The sequence below is a fragment of the Ctenocephalides felis genome, unplaced genomic scaffold (assembly GCF_003426905.1).
Source record: "Ctenocephalides felis isolate EL2017-DRISC unplaced genomic scaffold, ASM342690v1 CF-g0.4_SCAFFOLD_01170, whole genome shotgun sequence".
Taxonomy (NCBI): domain Eukaryota; kingdom Metazoa; phylum Arthropoda; class Insecta; order Siphonaptera; family Pulicidae; genus Ctenocephalides; species Ctenocephalides felis.
This window is the reverse complement of record NW_020537324.1, coordinates 47,802,051-47,822,914: the sequence shown is the minus strand read 5'-3', so window position 1 is coordinate 47,822,914 and position 20,864 is coordinate 47,802,051. Positions and strand designations below refer to the sequence as shown.

The following is a 20,864-nucleotide window of genomic DNA, read 5'->3' as shown; positions in this document are numbered from 1 at the left end:
TAAAATTAAAAATTCGACATTCGATTCATATGCTCTCTGCCTCTTTATACTTAATTTAACATTACTTTTATATTTTTACTCTAATTTTAGAAGAATTTGTAAAAAAATCACATTTCTATAATTAAGAATTAACTGTAACATTTACTATAGATGGGTTCGATAGTTGTTTGTTTGATACTTGGTATACATTGTTATGTAGTTTATTTGATTTAGGTAGTATAATTAAAAATCCTACAACAATTAGAGTCGAGGTACCTAATTGAACTAAGTGAAAATAAAGTGTTGGACGACATGCTATTTGGTGTCATATAGATATCAAATCACATCTTTTGAATATACAATCAAGAGCTCTGATGCTGATGATTCAATATTATGTAACAGCAAGTAAAGATAATGGTGCATGGCATCGAGCCTTAAAGCAAATTGCTGGAACTTTCCGAACTAGAATTAAATATTCAAGTAAAAAAATTAATAATTAATAAATATTATACTTATATTAATAATTAATAAATATTAAATATTAAACAATGTTTAATAACAATTGTTTTCAATATTTGCAATGAACATATAATAACGAGATGCCAAATGAATACATCCGAGGTTATATTTTTTAGAAAAATGCAAATAAATTAAGCACATTTGTAAATCGAAAATTTATATTTAATGTTCAAAACTTTGTATATTTTTGAAAATTTTGAAAAAAAATGTTGTGAACCTTTTGAATTTTGTTTGAACCGTATATGTGAAATTAAAAATCTTGGTACGGAACCTAAAAAGTACTTAGAACTTATTTTTAAAATATCTTTGAAAATATTTTTGACCACGAAATACAATTTTTTTTAACTTTTCCTCTGTAACTGATATTCCAGCCTTTCCAAAAATAGAGTAAAATGTTTTTTTACTAATTCAAATCCGACGCTCTGTTCCCTCAAAAACTGAATTACTATCTACGGCACTTTTTGCACCTGCCTTTGCCAAATCTAATTAGCACGTCTTCGGCCAATACGAATCAAATGTTTTTGAGTTATTCAAATCGGTTGATTCGTGTTCACATAATCGTGGATGAAAAATTGTATCCAAATATACATACACACACTCACATACATTAAAAAGATAAAGAGCGAATGGTACTTTGCTCATTTAAAGGATAAGTATAATTTCGATGCAAGAATGATAACATTCTAGATCCTCCCCCCACAAAATAATGCCTAGCGACGGTTTCCGCAGGAACTAGAGGAAAGGGCAAAGCGGAGGTTTTAGTCGGTATTACACCCAGGCGGTATTGAGTCCGAAACAACCAGTCTGGGATGCATAAATGCATTTTCTTCGCTGTGCTTTTTCTGAGGTATGCCACAATGTTCCGAAACCGTAATACCTAAAGATATGCATAAATTGTCATTTTCAATTTTTTATGGGAAGATAATAACGTCGATTTCATTCAATATAAACCATCGAAGTTCTTCGAGTATTTTCACCCCATTTATATTGCGAGGTGTGGGACGATCGAGGAAGCGTTTTGCGGATAAACCGTCCGTCTCTGAGTATGTCACATCGCGTGGGATACCGCTACACGCGACACGAGCAAACAATATAAATGACTCGAAATCACTATTCCTATGTTTATTACACACCATACATAGTTTGTAAATTTATTTTTCGCTTAGTGGAACTTTCTATGGTCTTATGTTGTTTGTTAAGTAAAATTGAAGTTTATTGCGGATAGTGAAGGAATTGCGAATATACTTGTGTATGCTAAATGTTACAATAATGAATAGGACAACAATCGATTGAATTTATATGTACTGTATAAAAGAGTTTCCGTATGATTTTGGCAAGTTATAATTGTAATATATCTATAGGGGGTAGAGCCGGGTTTATATGTCCATCACCGATATCACACGTAAAGTTACGAATTTTTCAACAACAATATTTGAAAGTAAAGGAAAAGATGTACAAAACAGCCATAATCTTGATTCTTACAACGTCACTATTAAGAAATAAACGGCAATGTTTAAAATTACGTAACAAAACCATGTAGAAACTAGTGGGGTGTATGGCCACAATTTGTGTAATTTGCCCTAAGGCATCGTGCCTTAAGGCAAATTACTGGAACTTCCCATACCGTAACGAAATGTTCGAGGAATACAGAATGTTTTCAGAATGTTTACAGATTATTATAAATATCGTAACACTGTCTAATATTTACAAGAATTATATAAACTGAATTGCAAAGTTAAAATTATTTGTTTAAAGTATATTAGAACTTTAGTCAAAATTAAAAATAAAATCTGAATTATTTTCGATATACAAAAAAAAACTAAAAAAAAAATGATACGAAAATATTTTTTCCATGATCAATTATTTTGTTAAAACAAGCTGAAAGTTCTTTGAATCATTTAAATTGAACGCTTAGTTCTATCAAAAACTGCCATTTTTTGCACATTTAACTCTGTATCTTCAAAATGGCTGGGCCTGCCATTGCCAAAAACTAATAATCACTTCTCCCAATCATTACTTATTGAATGTTTTTTAGGTCATTCAAATCGGATGCTGCGTTCACTCAAAAACTCGATTTCTATTTTCTGCACTCTTTGCTCCGTATCTCAGAAACGGCTGGACCTGCCTTTGCCAAAAACTAATCAGCTCTTCTCCCTATCGATATGAATCGAATGTTTTATAAACCATTCAAATCGGTTGATCCGTGCGCCGGAAAACGTGACTGGAAATTTTGTAGCCATACATACATACACACATACATAAATTTTGTCTGAGGTATGACAAAATGTTCAGTAATCTTCAAAACGTCGAGAAATGTAAAAATTTTCAATTTCGATTTTCATCCCATTACAATAATAACTTTCCCTACGGGAAGTTAATTAATGTAGGTGGAATCTTCGAGCAATATACAATTCACATTGGTCAAATTTGAAACCAAAATCGACTGGATATAAAAATTGTTCATTTTTTAGATTGATCCCATGTTGTTATATCAATATTGGCATATATCAATTAATCCTGACCACAGATATATCAGGCCATTTGGAACCAATGATGTCTACAAATTAGGACTGTAACCTGCCAGACGACAGTTTTCGCACTTAGCATGCTAAGAATACCGATACAGATATTTTTAGTATAACAGGAGAACTTTAATTAATTTTTTTTCGTTGTTAGTTTTTTGGTTTAGTTTACGGGATCAATGTAATTTTTAGTATGCGTGTTTAATTGTTCTATAATAAGAATTTTAACTTAGATTTGACAGTTTTTTTTTAATATTACCTCTATAAAAGCTTACATCTGGTTGTGGTAAATGCAACCAACTAAACCTTTATACTGGCAAAGATGTAAACAATAAAAAAAATAAGTTAAAATAATAATTTTACAAAAAGTAAATTAAGTTAATAGTTATTCCACCTTTGCTGATAAATATTACTGACAATTTTTTTTAACCAGATCAAGGTTAAATACAGTGTGATTTTTGTAAAAAATTAGCCCATAGCTGATTTAGCCTATAAAATTCGTATTTTGCATTCGTATAATATTGTAGCTAATAATTCATTAAATCCACTTCAAATTAAAAATAAGACATTGAATCTGTTTGCCCCCTGGCTGTCTCTTTTCACCGGCCTTTGGATAAAAAGGAACATACGATAGAAAAATAGATTAAGAAACGTATTTCTATAATTACGTAATTGCAAATTTTACTGAACATAGTTCGATAGTTGTTTGTTTGATACGTGGTAATCTAGATCATTTGGTTTAGAAAAAAAAACTATTATTAACTTCCAGAAGGAGAAGTTTATGTTTTCATCAAAAAATCCGACTCGCTAATTTTATATTTTCTCGACGTTTTAAGCCATTCTGGATCGAATGAGAACAAATTTGGGAAAAGTATGTATGTATGTGTGTGCGTGTGTGTGAACAGATTTTTTGCCGTAAATTAACATTTTTTCAAAAACGGCTGGATCTATTTCAAAAATTTAAAAGCCATTCGATGTATCTCGATGAGGACTAGCGTTTCTCAGTCTTGTGTGACGATCAGCCGGGCCCATTTTTTGTAAATAGCAGAAAAGTAAAAAATTTTTCGTCCACGTTTTAGCCCGCAATTCTAAATCGATTTTCAAAATTCAAAAACCGTTCGATAGATATTGATTGGGAATCGTGCTGATTAGTTTTAGGTAAAGATCGGCCGGGCCGTTTTCTTGTAATAAAGTTCGACGATTCGACGATTTTTATGATTTTTATTTTGACGGTAGATACCATAGTTTTGTAGACCATACTAAAATATTACGGTAAATATTAATCGTAAAAATTTGCAAAAACTAGTATAGTTTTTTTGGCATTTGACAAAATTAAACTTTTGATCGAAGTTTTCTCAAGAACGCCTGAACCGATTTCACAAATTTATAAGCCATTTGATGTATCTCAATGAGGACTATAATTTGTCAGTTTTGTGGGACGATCTGCCAAACCGTTTTTTTGTAATTTGAAAAAAGTGTTAAACTTTTCGTTCACATTTAAGCTCAAACTACCGAATCGATTTTAAAAAATCAAAAACTGTTCGAAAGATATTAGTTGGGAATGATGCTGATTAATTTTAGGTGAAAATCTACCAAGCCGTTTTCTTGTAATTACCTATTGAAAAAAAAATTTAAACCGATTTTTATGAAACTTTTTTTGGCGATATATATCATGGACTTATTAAACTTTTTGAAATATTACGCCTTACTACAAGTAGTTTAATTTAAAAAAAAGTTTTTTTTGACGTTTTTTAAAATTAAAATTAGACGATTTACTTGGTATAACGATAGAGTACTTGGTCTTAATGAACATACTAAACTAAATTCCTACGGAAACTGGTTTAATTATAAAAATGGTTGATTTTTGAAAATTTGCGAATACAAAGTGTTCCGAGGTGTCTTGTTCGTTCGTTTTCAATTAAATGTCTAATAAATCCACTCGGAATACTTCTAATCACTCATAAATTGATTGAGTCGATTATTTACACATATCGGGAAGTTCATGTAACTTGCTTCAAGACTAAACACCAATACGAACTTGTTTTAAAATAACAACAATACACATGAATATACATAACAATTATGCCAATATGTGAAATTCATCTTATGCCAAAATATTCATGGTGTATTTGCAAATCATATTCATTTTTTAAAATAAGTTTTTGTAATTAAATTTACTAAATGATGATACATATCAAGTATCAACACGTATAAATAAAGAACTAAAAAATTCATGTGTAATACTAAATTTTAGAATATTGTGCATTAGGACAATCTACTATAGAATCATAAATAAGATCAGAATACTACATTTCTTACTTTTGATAACTGGAAATTAAAAATTTAAAACGTAAAGCTAAAATCAAATAATATTTTACAGTATAGATTTAATATTTTCTTACCAATCCATTTGTTTCAATTTAGTTCCGTTCTAAATTATTAGCTACAAAATCTTGCATGCAAAATCACATTACTGGATCCAAAACGTAAACTTTACTTAACTATATCGTTATATTATATTTTAAAATTGCTCATGTTCCTCACGCTATAAAAACTAATGAAAGTGCACTTTTAAAGATAATTCTAACGGAGAAATTCTCTTCTACTGTGAGAGTTGCATATTTTTTGTTCGGGTAATCTACAGTTTATGAAAAAAATGAATTTCTCTCGCTGATTAATCGCTCAATCAGGCTACTTATAGATGAAACATAATTAATTGCGCAATAAATTTATTTATTTTATTTATGGAATACGCTGATTTTCATAAAAATCAATTTTTACGCGAACGATCAATATAGACATCAAATGTTGATAGAAATTAACACAAAATATAAACATTTAACATAAAAAACGTTATAAAATGAATTGAAAATGAATTGCTTCATATTTCATATTGGAGTATTGATTTATTCTGATAAGTTTGTTTTACAAAAGTTTTAATGGGAACAGAAATATTTTTCACAGAAATTAATTACATAAATCATATTTATCATATAATCATTAACATTAGCTTCTAAATATAACAATAATGGAACATACATTTTTAAACAAGAAATCTTTGTGAAATCGTTTGTTGTATTGAAATTTCCTTTCTTTTTCTCTTTCACATTTTGCCTTAGTTAAGTTAATTTTTCTTCCCGAAGGAGAAGTTCAAGTTTTCATAAAAAAATCCGATTTGCTTATGTTATATTTTCTCGACATTTCAAGTCATTCTGAATCGAATAAAACCAAATTTTAAAAAAGTATGCGTGTGTGTATGTGAACAGATTTTTTATCGTAAATCGACGTTTTCTCAAAAGTGGCTGGACCGATTTCAAAAATTTAAAAGCCATTCGATGTAATTAGATGAGGACTATCGTTTGTCAGTGTTCTGCAGCGACAATAAGCTACAATTTTAGGACCTACAAGCACACATGTCTGTGCAATTTAATTAATATACTTACAGGTATTATGAACGTGTTTGAGAACTATCTCAAACTAATATCTATCAGTTCAAAATCTTATCTAAATATCTCAATTTCGGTTAATTAGGAAAATTATTACATCTATCGGGAAGTTTTCACTCAAACCACACTTTTGGAAAACTACTAATAACTACTAATGTTCAACTTACCTCAAAATAACAATCAAAGTGATCTATCTATATACAAGTAACAGTAATTATTAAAAGAAATCGAACAAAAAAAATTACTTCGTTCTCTTTAAAAGCAATGCTGGTTCACAGATCATGTTATTTCAGGACGCTGATTCAATGCAGTACTGGAAACTTGTTCGAGGAATCATACTTCGTCTTTCGCGCTTCGGACCGTATCTCAAAATCTGTATAATTTAGCTTTTATGACGGCTATCACCAGTGGCGTAACTATAGGGTGGCGTGGGTGGCAAAATGCAACGAACCCCCGACCTAAGGGAGCCCCGGTCCAGGAAACCGAGACTCGGAAATACATTTTTACATTATACATACATTTTATTTCAGTTGAAACTTATATTTTATAAAGTTCAAAGTCGAAGTTAATTATTCAACCAAGCTTGCATGGAACTTGCATTCGGCCGAATATTTAGTTAGTTAAAACCAAAGGAGTCGACGCTGCACAGCGAAAGTATTGTGTTTTATCTTTTATGCGATAAAGAACTGCGATGGATCTGCATCGGAATATCCTTAGTTTATATAATATATCAAGAATGAATTAATGAATTTATTATTGTATATATAATAATTTATACTTTATCGACTTTTAAGATAAAAAACGAACACGTGAAGAACTTTTTTCTCAATATCAGTAGCGTGCCTTCGCGGGGCCTCATATCAAAATTTGTTTGGGGGCCCCCTTAAGAAGAAATTTTTTTAGCACAAAATATAAAAATACATAAAATTAGAATAGTTATTTATCATTCTAATTTTTTTCTATTTAATTTTCTATAATTTTCCGAGCTTTTCATAAATGATCCAGATAAAAATATTCTCGCCTTATCTTCTTTCGAAAAACTGAATTATTAAGTCATTTTTAGATTTTCTAAAGTTTCTGTCTCTAAGAACAATAGTGACAGGTCTGGAAGACATTTCTGTTCTAAAGTTTTTACGTATTTTTTTCAGTTTTAATTTTAAATTTCGTCGTATTCGTGAAGCACATACAAAGTTTTAAAATCTTTTTCAAATATTTTGCAGCAGAAACAAATTCTTTTAAAGCATTAGCTTACAAGTTGAAGTTGAATACCTCTCGATAATAAAAGAAAATGCTAACTACGTCCAAGTTATTAATTTTTTTATATTTATTTATATTTTTTTATATTATTTTGCTTTAGAGTTTTCATCAATTCTTCAAAGTGTGCATAATTAGTATCGTTCTTTTGACATTTGTCAAAATTTTGATCGATTTTCTCAAAAACGCCAGAACAGTTTTCAGAAATTTATAAGTTTTTAGAGAAAACTCCGAGAGTTAACGTGTTCGTTCGTTTTCAATTATGTGTAATAAATCCACTCGGAATACTTTTAATTACTCATAAATTAATTTATGTTTTATTGATTAAGTCGACTATTTTTACATATCGGGAAGTTCATGTAACTTGCCTCAAGGCAAAATACCAATACTAGTTAAATCATAAATTTTTATGAAGATCGAACGTCGCTACTTAATCAATAAAATTAATTACAGTAAAAAAGAAATTGTTAATGGAAGATTATGTAATAATTAAATTTGATAAAGTGGTATTTGTTTTAAATTTTGATTAAAAAAGTACGTTTTTTAATTTCCATTTATCCTAACGTTGAACATATGCACCAATATTTTATGTTTGATTTTCAAGAAAAATTAAGTTTTATGTATTTTTTGTTATTTTTATATAATTAAAGGTAAATTTTAATTATCCCTTTAAATCAATTCTTTACTTTTCTACCTCTTGTATAATTTCATATTTTAATACCATAAAGCATAAATTAGTCGAAGTTGGTTTGCTTGTGATAAAATTTATTAAAAATTGTTTTAACCAGTAGTAAACAGCGTGTAAATGACTATTAACGTTTATTAAACAAAATTAGATAAATTAAAAATTGAGTACCACGATAGGGCCCCATCAGAAGACTTTGCCACGGGCACCGAAGGGTCTAGTAACGCTACTGGCTATCACTACCGCACCCAGTCTTCCCTACAGCCAAAGCTACGAGCTACGATTAAGTGAAGTTCATATTGTTTTATTAAAACGTTTTTAAAAGATAGATTTAATTTAAAATTGAGTAAATTTGCATAGTTAGGCAAATCCGCTTTATGAATTACTATCTAAATGCATATATACACACTCATCCATGATTTTAATGTCAATTCTAGTTTAATTAATTCCTGGCGCACGCAAGTGCAACTGATTTGATGCGTAATATGATAACATGAGTTCCTCAATTAATAAATGAATTTCTGTAACATGTTCATGAACAATTTCATTACAATGATTGAAATGTTTATGGCATTTACTGTTCTGTACATTTACTCTAGTCTAAATGAACATATCCCAAATTGCACTTTAATTAAATTCGAATAATATTTGAGTATTGGCATGTTGAATATTATAAAAGTAAATAAAATATTATAGCAGAAAAAATAAGTTTATAATATAGATAAACTTTAGATTTACATGAGTTAAAAAAAGTCAAAATATTAAAAAGATATTTTATGCTTGTGTATAAACAAAACTTTGATAATAATATGGTATTGGAAAAGTTCTTTAATTGTTTATTTTACAAAATATAATTTGTGAATTAGATGTTTAAAATACTGTTCCTTTTATATTTTTAAAGTATTTCAAATACTGTTTATTTTTGAGTATTAAATATTTGTAATTATTTATATTTTCTAAATCCTTTTGGAAAATTTTGAAATATTTCATGATCTCTAGAAAAAATTTGAAATTGTAATTGTGATAATATTGAAGATTAAAATTAGGAAACAAATTTAATGTTGAAAATAGAAGGGATTGAAAAATTTTATATTCTTAAAGTAAGCATTTAAAAGTTAAAAAATGAATAACATCAGATTCCCAGAATTAATATCATTTTGCATATTTTCGGTAAAAAAGCAAATTAACTTTAGTAGAACCTTGTTTATCAGGATCTCGGTTATATGGATTTGCGATTATCCGGACAGCCAACCGCGACCAATTTATATGTATATACATACAAAATTCGAATTTTTGAATGATTAATGCTGCAGTATGGAATATGCATATAATGTAATCTTAGAAAATATATATGTACATATATAAGAAAGTTTCTAATTATTAATAAACATGATTTTCGTTAATATCTATGTATGTATTTGTAATTTTTAATAAATACACATAATTATTCTTCATACATTAGATTATCCGGATTTTCGATTATCCGAATGCCCATCGACAATAATTAGTCCGGTTAATCCAAGTTCCACAGTAATCGAAAATAATAAATAACTTTTAGCACAATCAGTACGGAGCCATGTTTTTTTAAATCATTTACCCACATACGAGTACATAAAAAAATTATACGGTATGCCAAAACAAAGCTTTTTAAATCAAACTAATTCCTAAATCAATAGAAAAACCAATAGGGCAGAGCGAAACTTAAAACCCTTAATACCAATATAAATAACTTATATTGGTAGCTTACATTGGACAGGTTAAAAGGACCAGCTGAAAATTTACCCTGCCGAAGACGTAAACAATAGAAAATAGTAAATAAAAATGTAAATTTAGTTAAAAAGGCAATTTTACAAGAAATAAACTAAATTAATCTCGCCTACGGAGCGAAAGAGAACAGATGACCAGTTTTAGAAAAAAAGTAAAAAAAATCATTTTTATAATTAGAAATTAACTGGAAATTTTATTGAACATAGTACAATATTTGTAGTTTATTTGGTTTAGAATCTAAACTTTAGACAGCAATATTACATAATAATCTAATATCAAGTCAAATTGGACCTCTGTCCTCCACCGTACCCTACAGATATATAATTAGATAATATTTACATTCTAGAAAAAACACTACATTTGTCTCACCCTCTCACCAAGAAAAAACTCCAATGTGTTTTTAATTCATAAGCCTAATATTATAATTTCTCGAACTTTTCATGCTTTTTAAACTTTAATTTTGAATATAAGTAATGTAATCCATTTATACAATCACAAATAGTTATTTTCCACCCAATAAGTATTATTACTTAATTATGAGGAAATTGCTCAATTGAAATACAGTTTTTTAATTATATCACAAGTATAACAAAAAAAATTGCTACGAAATCTATGTTCAATACCATATAAAGCTTCGCAAATGTTGGGAAATGATCGTTATACAACAGTATACTTCGATGTGGAGCATAAATCTTATCAATCATTGATTTATATCTTATTTCATCAGCACTTGATCCTTTCTCTCAATTCTGATAATTAGCGCTATATATCAAAATAAATGTAATAGCAAAAACGTAGCAAATTGTCACTTGTCACAAGTTTTTGCTAAAAAGCGATAATAAGCACGGTCACATAATATCATGCTCTGGATACTAATATTTCCTAACTTAATACTAAAACTAACTTTATTATGAAAACAACTGTATTTAGAAAGTCTTCGTATTAGTTATTAATTGATAACGACATTATATCATTTATGATATGAAATCATAAAAAAATACTCTGTCTATATGATCGAACTACATAATTTGTTTGTGTTTTACTAAAAACTATTTTGAAATATATATGTATAAACAAAAATTCAACTGCTTTTTACATAACCAATTTTTTAAAAACTGTCATTTTACATCTTGCAATTATATAAAGAATATATAAAAAATATATTGTTATAAATGTGCATGATAATAGCTAAAATATACTGGTTTATTAAAAGTTATAATATGACATATAAGTCCAGCACATTTGCAGTAAATTGCAGCAAAAGCAAAAGCTGTGCTGTCATAAGATTAAATTTCGATTTTTTCGTAGCCTTTTTTGAGCAGATTAAGACTGCGATTGTCCATGTAAAATAGGTTTACTATACGATATATATTATAAGTTTACATTTAGATTTAAAATGTCGAAATACAATATTTAAAAAAAATAGTTTCTGAAATAGAATATGTACCCTTTTTACCCTAATTCAACTGGATATATTTTTTTTATAAAGAGCACTTACCTTTTTCTTCGGGGACGTTGGGCTAAATAATCCACAAACATCCGAACGGCTGTGATCCTCTCTGTAATAATAAATAAATTTAAATATAGCATTTTAATTATGTTTGAGATTACAAACACATTAAATGATGAATAAAACTAGATTTTCACATAAGAACATCTTTTAATGGCGACAGTTGACAGTTGACAGTTGGCGACAGCAATAAGATATGCATAATGTTTGCACGGACACGGAGCATGGGCCATAAACAATACTAATCAACATAATTTGTTTTATTAGAATAATACAATTATTTTAACGAAGTGTGATACATAATTTGCACCTTGCAACAAAATATGTTTACTTATATCGCCAATGTAGTATACAATGTCCCTTTTCGGCGGACTATTGTAAACTTATTAAATTTACTGAATGTTCTTTACTGGACAGTTGTAGGTAAAGAGTTAATAAAAAAAAATATCAATCGTTGCTATTAATATCAATTTACTTCTTAGCAAGCAAGCGCATATAAGTCTCTTAAAAAAACTAATTTAGTTTTGCAGCTGCAATTATATTTAGTTTTTATATCCATATTTACTTTTTCAATTTACAAAACGACGACATTTAAAAACGTCCAGAAAAGACAATATAATTGACCAGTTATCGATCAGGTAAAAAATGATCAATAAAATTAGGGTAGTGATAGGCAAAAATTGAGAGGTTCGAAAATCAAGAAAATTTAACCAGCACATTAAAAAAGAAGTGTTAGAGTTAGACAACACTTGATGAAAGCAATTTTAAATAAATATTGATAAAAAAATTCTTCGGGGTGGTCAACCTTTTTATTAACAACTTGGTATTAATCAAAATATGCAAAAACCTGTCCGGCGATAAACCTAAAAGTTTCCCAAATTTTTACGGCGATTTTAATTTATGGTTTATGAATGCACAGAACATAAACACACACACATATATAGATCAATTTTTATATAGTAGTGAAAAGCAATCTAATTAGTAAAAATATCAAATATTTAAACAAAAAATATATTACAGTTAAATATTTCAGACATATTTAAAAAAAAATTGAGATGACATAAGTTATAAGAAAAAGTACCCATAATAAGTGACGGTAAAATTCATTCAGGCATAGATGTTAAATACGTATCCTCTATCCTGGAATTGGTCTTAACTTATATTGATTTTGTTAACTTTCAATTCAACTTTTTTTAAAAAAAAGTTTGAATGCTGTACATATTTCAGTTATTAGATACAGATATCCATCATACATGTATAGTAAATAAAGAACCGCTGATTAGTAAAAAGTTCCTATTAAAAGCTTTTGGCATATAGATTACATTTAATTTATTTTTATTTATCTAAGACAAATGCTTAATATAACTAAATACATTACGAGGTAAATGCAAAAATGCAATATAATCAAGATTTTACGGTCTGGGAACACTGGATCAACATCCGTAGAAGCTTTACACTACAGAAGAAAATATATGCATTATTGTTTTCATGGAAGCGCAATGTTTTACACAATTGCGAAATAAGAAAATGATATGTCATTAAAACGTCTCGCATCACTAATACTCTTTTGTTGTAATTACATTATATAAGTTTAAATAGAAATGCGAACGCGGAGTGCGATGGAGTTTTAGTCGTATGTCTAGAAAGACAAACAAAATATAATCTCAAAAAAGAAGAAACATAAAATAAGCAAGCCAGATTTTTTTCACAAACTTTTCCTTTGAAAAGCTAAATATATATCTACAATTTCCCATTGATAATTTTGCTCCTAAAATGCAATTTAGCCGCCGAATCTCATGAATTTGCAAAGCTTTATCTATTATTTCCATGTGTTCACATGGAATAATTTAATACGCATAATAATATGTATAATATAATTCATTTACAAATTGAAGAAAGGATATCCAACACCGGTAGCAGTTTCTAACAATGAGAGTTTGCAATTTTATAACGTCAACTAATGTACAGCAAATGTGTAATTACCTCTGGAATATATTATATTGCACTTTTCATCTGAATCAGCTTCCATAATAACATCATGGAGGAAATTTCTGTAATACGCAAGAACGCAACAATTGCGTGATTTAAGAGTCAATAATAATCTCATTCAAATTAAAAATGATAATCATTTACTATAGATTTGCAAAATGCATGTCGTATATTTTGAATTGTTAATATAGAAAGCAGCGCAATATTTCTTGAAAAATGTACACTTATGAATTATTGTTGATAACTAAGTAAGTTAGAATAAATATAATTCATTAAAATTCTGATGATATTGAAAGTATAGAGTTTTTTTTCTGATTTTTGCAAAACTTTGCCGAACTGATATCATTCGTTCCAAACCCGTTCATACTGACATTCTTCAAGTAGAAAAAGTTTTGAATATTGTTCTGTTGAAATTAATCGTAAATCGTAAATAATTTTGATTGAATATTTCAGTTATATAAAAATTAATTACACGAAATAATAGACATAGAGTAGAAGTTTCCTTTCGATGCTAATACAGCATAAAATTATAAAATGTCAACAGATACGAGTCAAGTATAGAAAAAAAGACACAAACAGGAAAGGACAACTTGTGGTTGCTTTGCAAATATTTATATGCTAATTACTAAATATCTTCATAAAAGACAGATCAAATATTAAGTATTATTATTCCAGTACATTATTATTCCATTTATGCATGAGGGCATGACTCATCCTAATCATGAGTACACTTTTGCTTACATTTAATGAAATAAAATATTGTTATAGAGTAGATAAATTCCAATAATTTTAGTATCAATTTTATTTGATTACTTTTCGCCTTTTTTCAATTAGTGACATATCAGAAAGTAATAGAGATAATGGCCTTCTTTATTCGATTAAGTTTAAGCATCGACTAATAAAAAAACCTAAGATATACACGCGATTGAAGTAAAACCTATTTGCTATTGTACAGGATTACAATTAAGCCAAAAATAATTTCTTTAGATAATAATTTGAAATATTGTTATTGATAATATGGTAACACCAGTAATACATGCATTTGTTAATGTAAACTACTATACTAATATTTCAAAACAAACTATCATATTTTAAATATGATAAAATTGTTTTTGAAGTCATAAAAAGACAAAATCAGTCAGCAAATTATCTAACTTTCTTGAGAAAGCTGCTGTCAGTGGTACCATATCTCATAGTATTATTTTTTAAAGAAGAGTATAGATTTATAGAATGTACATGATATCGAATGTACATGAAGAGTATAGATTTATAGAATATACATGATATCATGTGATATCATGACCAATCATATCAACTCTTTCCAAATGATCACCAGACACTTTAGTCTGTCTGAGATGTATAAAATTTGTATTAAAATTCAAATAGCAGTGTATGGCATCGTGCCTTAAGGCAATTTGCTGGAACTTCCAGTACCGTAACGAAATGTTCGAGAAATATTGAATGATTATTATAAATATTGTAACATTGTCTAATATTTATAAGAATTATATAAACTGAATTGCAAAATTAAAGTTATTTGTTTGAAGTATATTAGAACTTTAGTCAGAATTAAAAATAAAATCTGAATTATATTCGACAAAAAAAAATTTTCCTGAAAAAAAAATTGAAAAAAAAATTTGGTTTCAAATTTTTCATTCTCAAAAACTCGATTTATATTTTCTGCACTCTTTGCTTTTTATCTCTGTAACTGCTGGACCTGCCTTCTCCAAAAACTAATCAGCGCATCTCCCTACCAATAGGAATCGAATGTTTTCGAACCATTCAAGTCGGTTGATCCGTGCGCCCGAAAACGTGACCGAAAAATTGTAACCATACATACATACACACATACACACACATACATCCATTTTTTCTGAGGTATGCCAACATGTTCAGAAACCTTCAGAACGTCGAGAAATGCAAAAATTTTCAATTTCGATTTTTGGAAGATTACAATAACTTGCCCCACGGGAAGCTACAAAAGAAGTTTTACTTAAAAATGATGAATTAGTTTATTTTCATCGTATAAATAAAATACTATTTAACTTTTTCTCACAAAATCTTGATTTAAGAAGTTAAATAGTTTTACCTTTATTATTAGTTGATTAGGTTGAAATTGTTGACTTAGCAAATTTAGTATGACAATTTCTTCTATAAAATTACCCATAGTTGAATCTGCGTGAAACGTTAAATATTTATTTCACAGCTGATGTCGAATTCAGTTCAACAGAAGAACTGTACAAGTCAACAACTAATTGCGGTAAAGTGTTGCATCTGGCAAAAGAATTGCAGAGTCAGCACGACTGGAACCCATCGACTTGTACTTGTCAATGGGTTGTGAAAGACACAACTAATTACATAGCTCCTGGAGCGCGGTACAAAACCGCGTAATTGCCGCCGCTATTGTTAAACAATTGCAAACATTCTGCAGGATGAATATTCAATGAAGACAACGACTTTGGAGACGCACTGATGGGGAATATAATATATGTAACTATCTCACTTTCTTTAAAAACTGAATTACAGAATGTCGCAGAATTACAATATGCTCGTAATTATATCATGTCCTTCAAAAAATATACTTTCATTCCGATAATCGTTGCCATCGTTCATTAGATAGTTAACCATTTCATGCGCTTGAATCTGAGAGATAAATACAGCAAGACTCTATGTCAAAAGTATAGATGATTGTAAACAGTATTTTCGGTGCTTTCAAATATATTAATCAATCAAATCAAACCAGACGTTTCGACATATTCCACTTTTTTAATATGGGATAGGATTAATATGGATCACTTGAATTTGCAAAAACCTCCTGATACGTGTAAATATTAGACATAATCAATAACAAGGAAAGTTTAAATATTTAGAACGTTTCACAAACGCTTATTACAACTATAAAGTATTCTCTTTCACTGCCGAGTTGGAAGTGCCAACAAAAAAGCGCAACCTATCAATCCAAACTATAATGAATTTTTATAATTCAACCACTTTTTCAAGTTTCTAATATTCTAGATTTTTAACGTAATGTTTAATTCTTTTAAAAACGATAAAACAAACTAGTTGGTTTGGTATTTAGCCTTGAGGCAAGTTACATGAACTTACCGATATGTGTAAATAATTGACTTAATCAAAAAAAAGTGTAAATAATATACTTCATCAATCCTACTTTAAAAAACGATAATAATTTTAGTAAAGTTTGACGAATTTTTAAAATTAAACTACTTGTCGTAATGCCGTAATATTACAGTAAGTTCTATAAGACCATGATGTATATCGACAAAAAAAAGTTCCATGAAAATCGGCTTAAATTTTTTTTTCAACAGTTCATTACAAGAAAACGGCTCGTTAGATTTTCACCTAAAATTAATCAGTACCATTCCCAACTAATATCTTTCGAACAGTTTTTGATTTTTTAAAATCGATTCGGTAGGATGAGCTTAAATATGGACGAAAAGTTTAACACTTTTTTTTAAATTGCAAAGAAACGGCTTGGCAGATCGTCGCACAAAACTGACAAACGATAGTCCTCACCGAAATACATCAAATGGCTTTTAAATTTCTGAAATCGGTTCAGGCGCTTTTGAGAAAACGTCGATCAAAAGTCTAATTTTGACAAATTTCAAAAAAACTATACCAATTTTTGCAAACTTTGACGAATTTTTAAAGCTAAACGAGTTGTCGTAGGGCCGTAATATTTTAGTATGACCTAGAAAACTATGGTATCTACCGTCAAAAAAAAAATCATAAGAATCGTCGAATTTTTTAACTTCCCGAAGGAGAAGTTTATGTTTTCATCAAAAAACCCGATTCGCTAATTTTATGTTTTCTCGACGTTTCAAGCCATTCTGAATCGAATGAGACCAAATTTGGAAAAAGTATGTGTGTGTGTGTGTGTGTGTGTGTGTGTGTGTGTATGTGAACAGATTTTTTGCCGTAAATCGACGTTTTCTCGAAAACGGCTGGGTCGATTTCAAAAATTTAAAAGCCATTCGATGTATCTCGACGAGAACTATTGTTTGTCAGTTTTGTGCGACGATCGGCCAAGCCGTTTCTTCATAAATGGCAGAAAAGTGAAAATTTTTCGTCTACGTTTTAGCCCGCAATTCTGAATCGATTTTGAAAATTCAAAAACCGTTCGAAAGATATTGGTTGGGAATCGTGCTGATTAGTTTTTTGGTAGAGATCGGCCGAGCCGTTTTCTTGTAATAAAGTTTTTAAAAAAAATTCGACGATTTTTATGATTATTTTTTGACGATAGATACCATAGTCTTCTAGATCATACTAAAATATTACGGCCCTACGACAAACTGGTTCAGCTTTAAAAATTCGTCAAAGTTTGCAAAAATCAGTATGGTCTTTTTGGCATTTGTCAAAATTAGACTTTTGATCGACGTTTTCTCAAAAACGCCTGAACCGATTTTAGAAATTTAAAAGCCATTTGATGTATTTCGGTGAGGACTATCGTTTGTCAGTTTTGTGCAACGATCTGCCAAGCCGTTCTTTGTAATTTGAAAAAAACTTTTCGTCCACATTTAAGCTCATCCTACCGAACGATTTTAAAAATCAAAAACTGTTCGAAAGATATTAGTTGGGAATGGTACTGATTATTTTTAGGTGAAATCTACCGAGCCAGCCGTTTTCTTGGTAATTAACTGTTGAAAAAAAAGTGTTAAATTTTCGTCGACATTTAAGCTCACCTACCGAAACCGATTTTACCGAACCGATTTTAAAATATCAAAAACTGTTCGAAAGATATTAGTTGGGAATGGTACTGATTAATTTTAGGTGAAAATCTACCGAGCCGTTTTCTTGTAATTAACTGTTGAAAAAAGTGTTAAATTTTCGTCGACATTTAAGCTCATCCTACCGAACCGATTTTAAAATATCAAAAACTGTTCGAAAGATATTAGTGGGAATGATACTGATTAATTTTAGGTGAAAATCTACCGAGCCGTTTTCTTGTAATTAACTGTTGAAAAAAAAGTGTTAAATTTTCGTCGACATTTAAGCTCATCCTACCGAACCGATTTTAAAATATCAAAAACTGTTCGAAGATATTAGTTGGGAATGGTACTGATTAATTTTAGGTGAAAATCTACCGAGCCGTTTTCTTGTAATTAACTGTTGAAAAAAAGTGTTAAATTTTCGTCGACATTTAAGCTCATCCTACCGAACCGATTTTAAAATATCAAAAACTGTTCGAAAGATATTAGTTGGGAATGATACTGATTAATTTTAGGTGAAAATCTACCGAGCCGTTTTCTTGTAATTAACTGTTGAAAAAAAGTGTTAAATTTTCGTCGACATTTAAGCTCATCCTACCGACCGACTGATTTTAAAATATCAAAAACTGTTCGAAAGATATTAGTTGGGAATGGTACTGATTAATTTATTTAGTGAAATCTACCGAGCCGTTTTATTGTAATTAACTGTTGAAAAAAAAGTGTTAAATTTTCGTCGACATTTAAGCTCATCCTACCGAACCGATTTTAAAATATCAAAAACTGTTCGAAAGATATTAGTTGGGAATGCTACTGATTAATTTTAGGTGAAAATCTACCGAGCCGTTTTCTTGTAATTAACTGTTGAAAAAAAGTGTTAAATTTTCGTCGACATTTAAGCTCATCCTACCGAACCGATTTTAAAATATCAAAAACTGTTCGAAAGATATTAGTTGGGAATGGTACTGATTAATTTTAGGTGAAAATCTACCGAGCCGTTTTCTTGTAATATTAGTTGAAAAAAATAATTTAAGCCGATTTTTATGTAAATTTTGGCGATATACATCATGGTCTTATAGAACTTACTGTAATATTACGGCCTAATGACAAGTAGTTTAATTTTAAAAATTCGTCAAAGTTTGCTAAAATTATTATCGTTTTTTTTAAAGTAGGATTAATGAAGTATATTATTTACACATTTTTTTTATTAAGTTTATTTACACATTTCGGGAAGTTCATGTAACTTGCCTCAAGGCTAAATACCAAACCAACTAGTTTTTTTTTAAACGTTATTACAAGAAAACGGCTCGGCCGATCTTTACCAAAAACTAATCAGCACGATTCCCAACCAATATCTATCGAATGGTTTTTGAATTTTCAGAATCGATTTAGAATTGCGGGCTAAAACGTGGGCGAAAAATTTTTCACTTTTCTGCAATTTACAACGAAACGGCCCGGCCGATCGCCGCACAAAACTCAGAGACGATAGTTCTCATCGAGATACATCGAATGGCTTTTAAATTTTTAAAATCGGTCCAGTCATTTTTGAGAAAACGTCGATTTACGGCAAAAAATCTGTTCACATACACACACACACACATACACACACACACATACTTTTTCCAAATTTGGTCTCATTCGATTCAGAATGGCTTGAAACGTCGAGAAAACATAAAATTAGCGAATCGGATTTTTTGATGAAAACATAAACTTCTCCTTCGGGAAGTTAAAAAATGCCTTTACTACTAAATAAAAAGAACAACTCAGCCGCGAGACCTTACCGATTCTCATTCATAAATTTTTAAACTCGTTAAAGAAATTTAGTTTCCATCACATTTTCTTATTTATTAACTTCCCGCAAGGTAAGTTATAGAAATCGCCGAAAAATGAAAATGAAAAATTTAATATATCTTTACGTTTCAGAGGCTTCTGAACATTTCGGCATACCTTATAAAAAATGAATGTATGTGTGTATGTGTATATGTGTGTGCAGATATAAATTTTTGTCAACGATTTCGGGAACACGGTTCAATAGATTTCAAGTATTCAAAAAACATTCGATTGCTGTTAATAAGAAGACGTGCTGATTAGTTTTTGTCATAGGCAGGTCTAGCCGTTTCGAGGATACGGGGCAAAAAGTGCCAGAAACGGTAACTCAGTTTTTAAGAGAACGGAGCGTCCGATTTTGATAATTCGAAAAACAGTTTACTTGTATTGACAAGATGAGCTGATAAAATTTTCATGAAGGCAGGCTGAGTGGTTTCGGAGATCTAGCAAAAAAGTAAAAAAGAATGCCATTAGGCGGTCAAAAATGATCATTAGACACATGAAAATCAAATTGTCAGATATTTTATAGATTTTAACAATGGGCATGAATTTTATTTACATTTCTATGGGTTCCGTACCAATGTTTATAAGTTAGACGGCGACGCGGTGCTTACGCATTTCTATATTTCGTTTCTATGCAGT

The 20,864-nt window shown here is 29.5% G+C and overlaps 1 protein-coding gene across 1 annotated transcript in view; it reads right to left on the bottom strand.

Annotated features, from left to right (window-relative positions):
* LOC113367322 overlaps nucleotides 1-20,864 on the bottom strand; it is a 335,948-nt gene that overhangs the window by 68,111 nt on the left and 246,973 nt on the right. Inside the window, exon 3 of the mRNA XM_026608935.1 lies at nucleotides 11,671-11,731. Coding sequence (XP_026464720.1) covers nucleotides 11,671-11,731 — 61 coding nt within the window. The remainder of the gene's footprint in view (nucleotides 1-11,670; nucleotides 11,732-20,864) is intronic.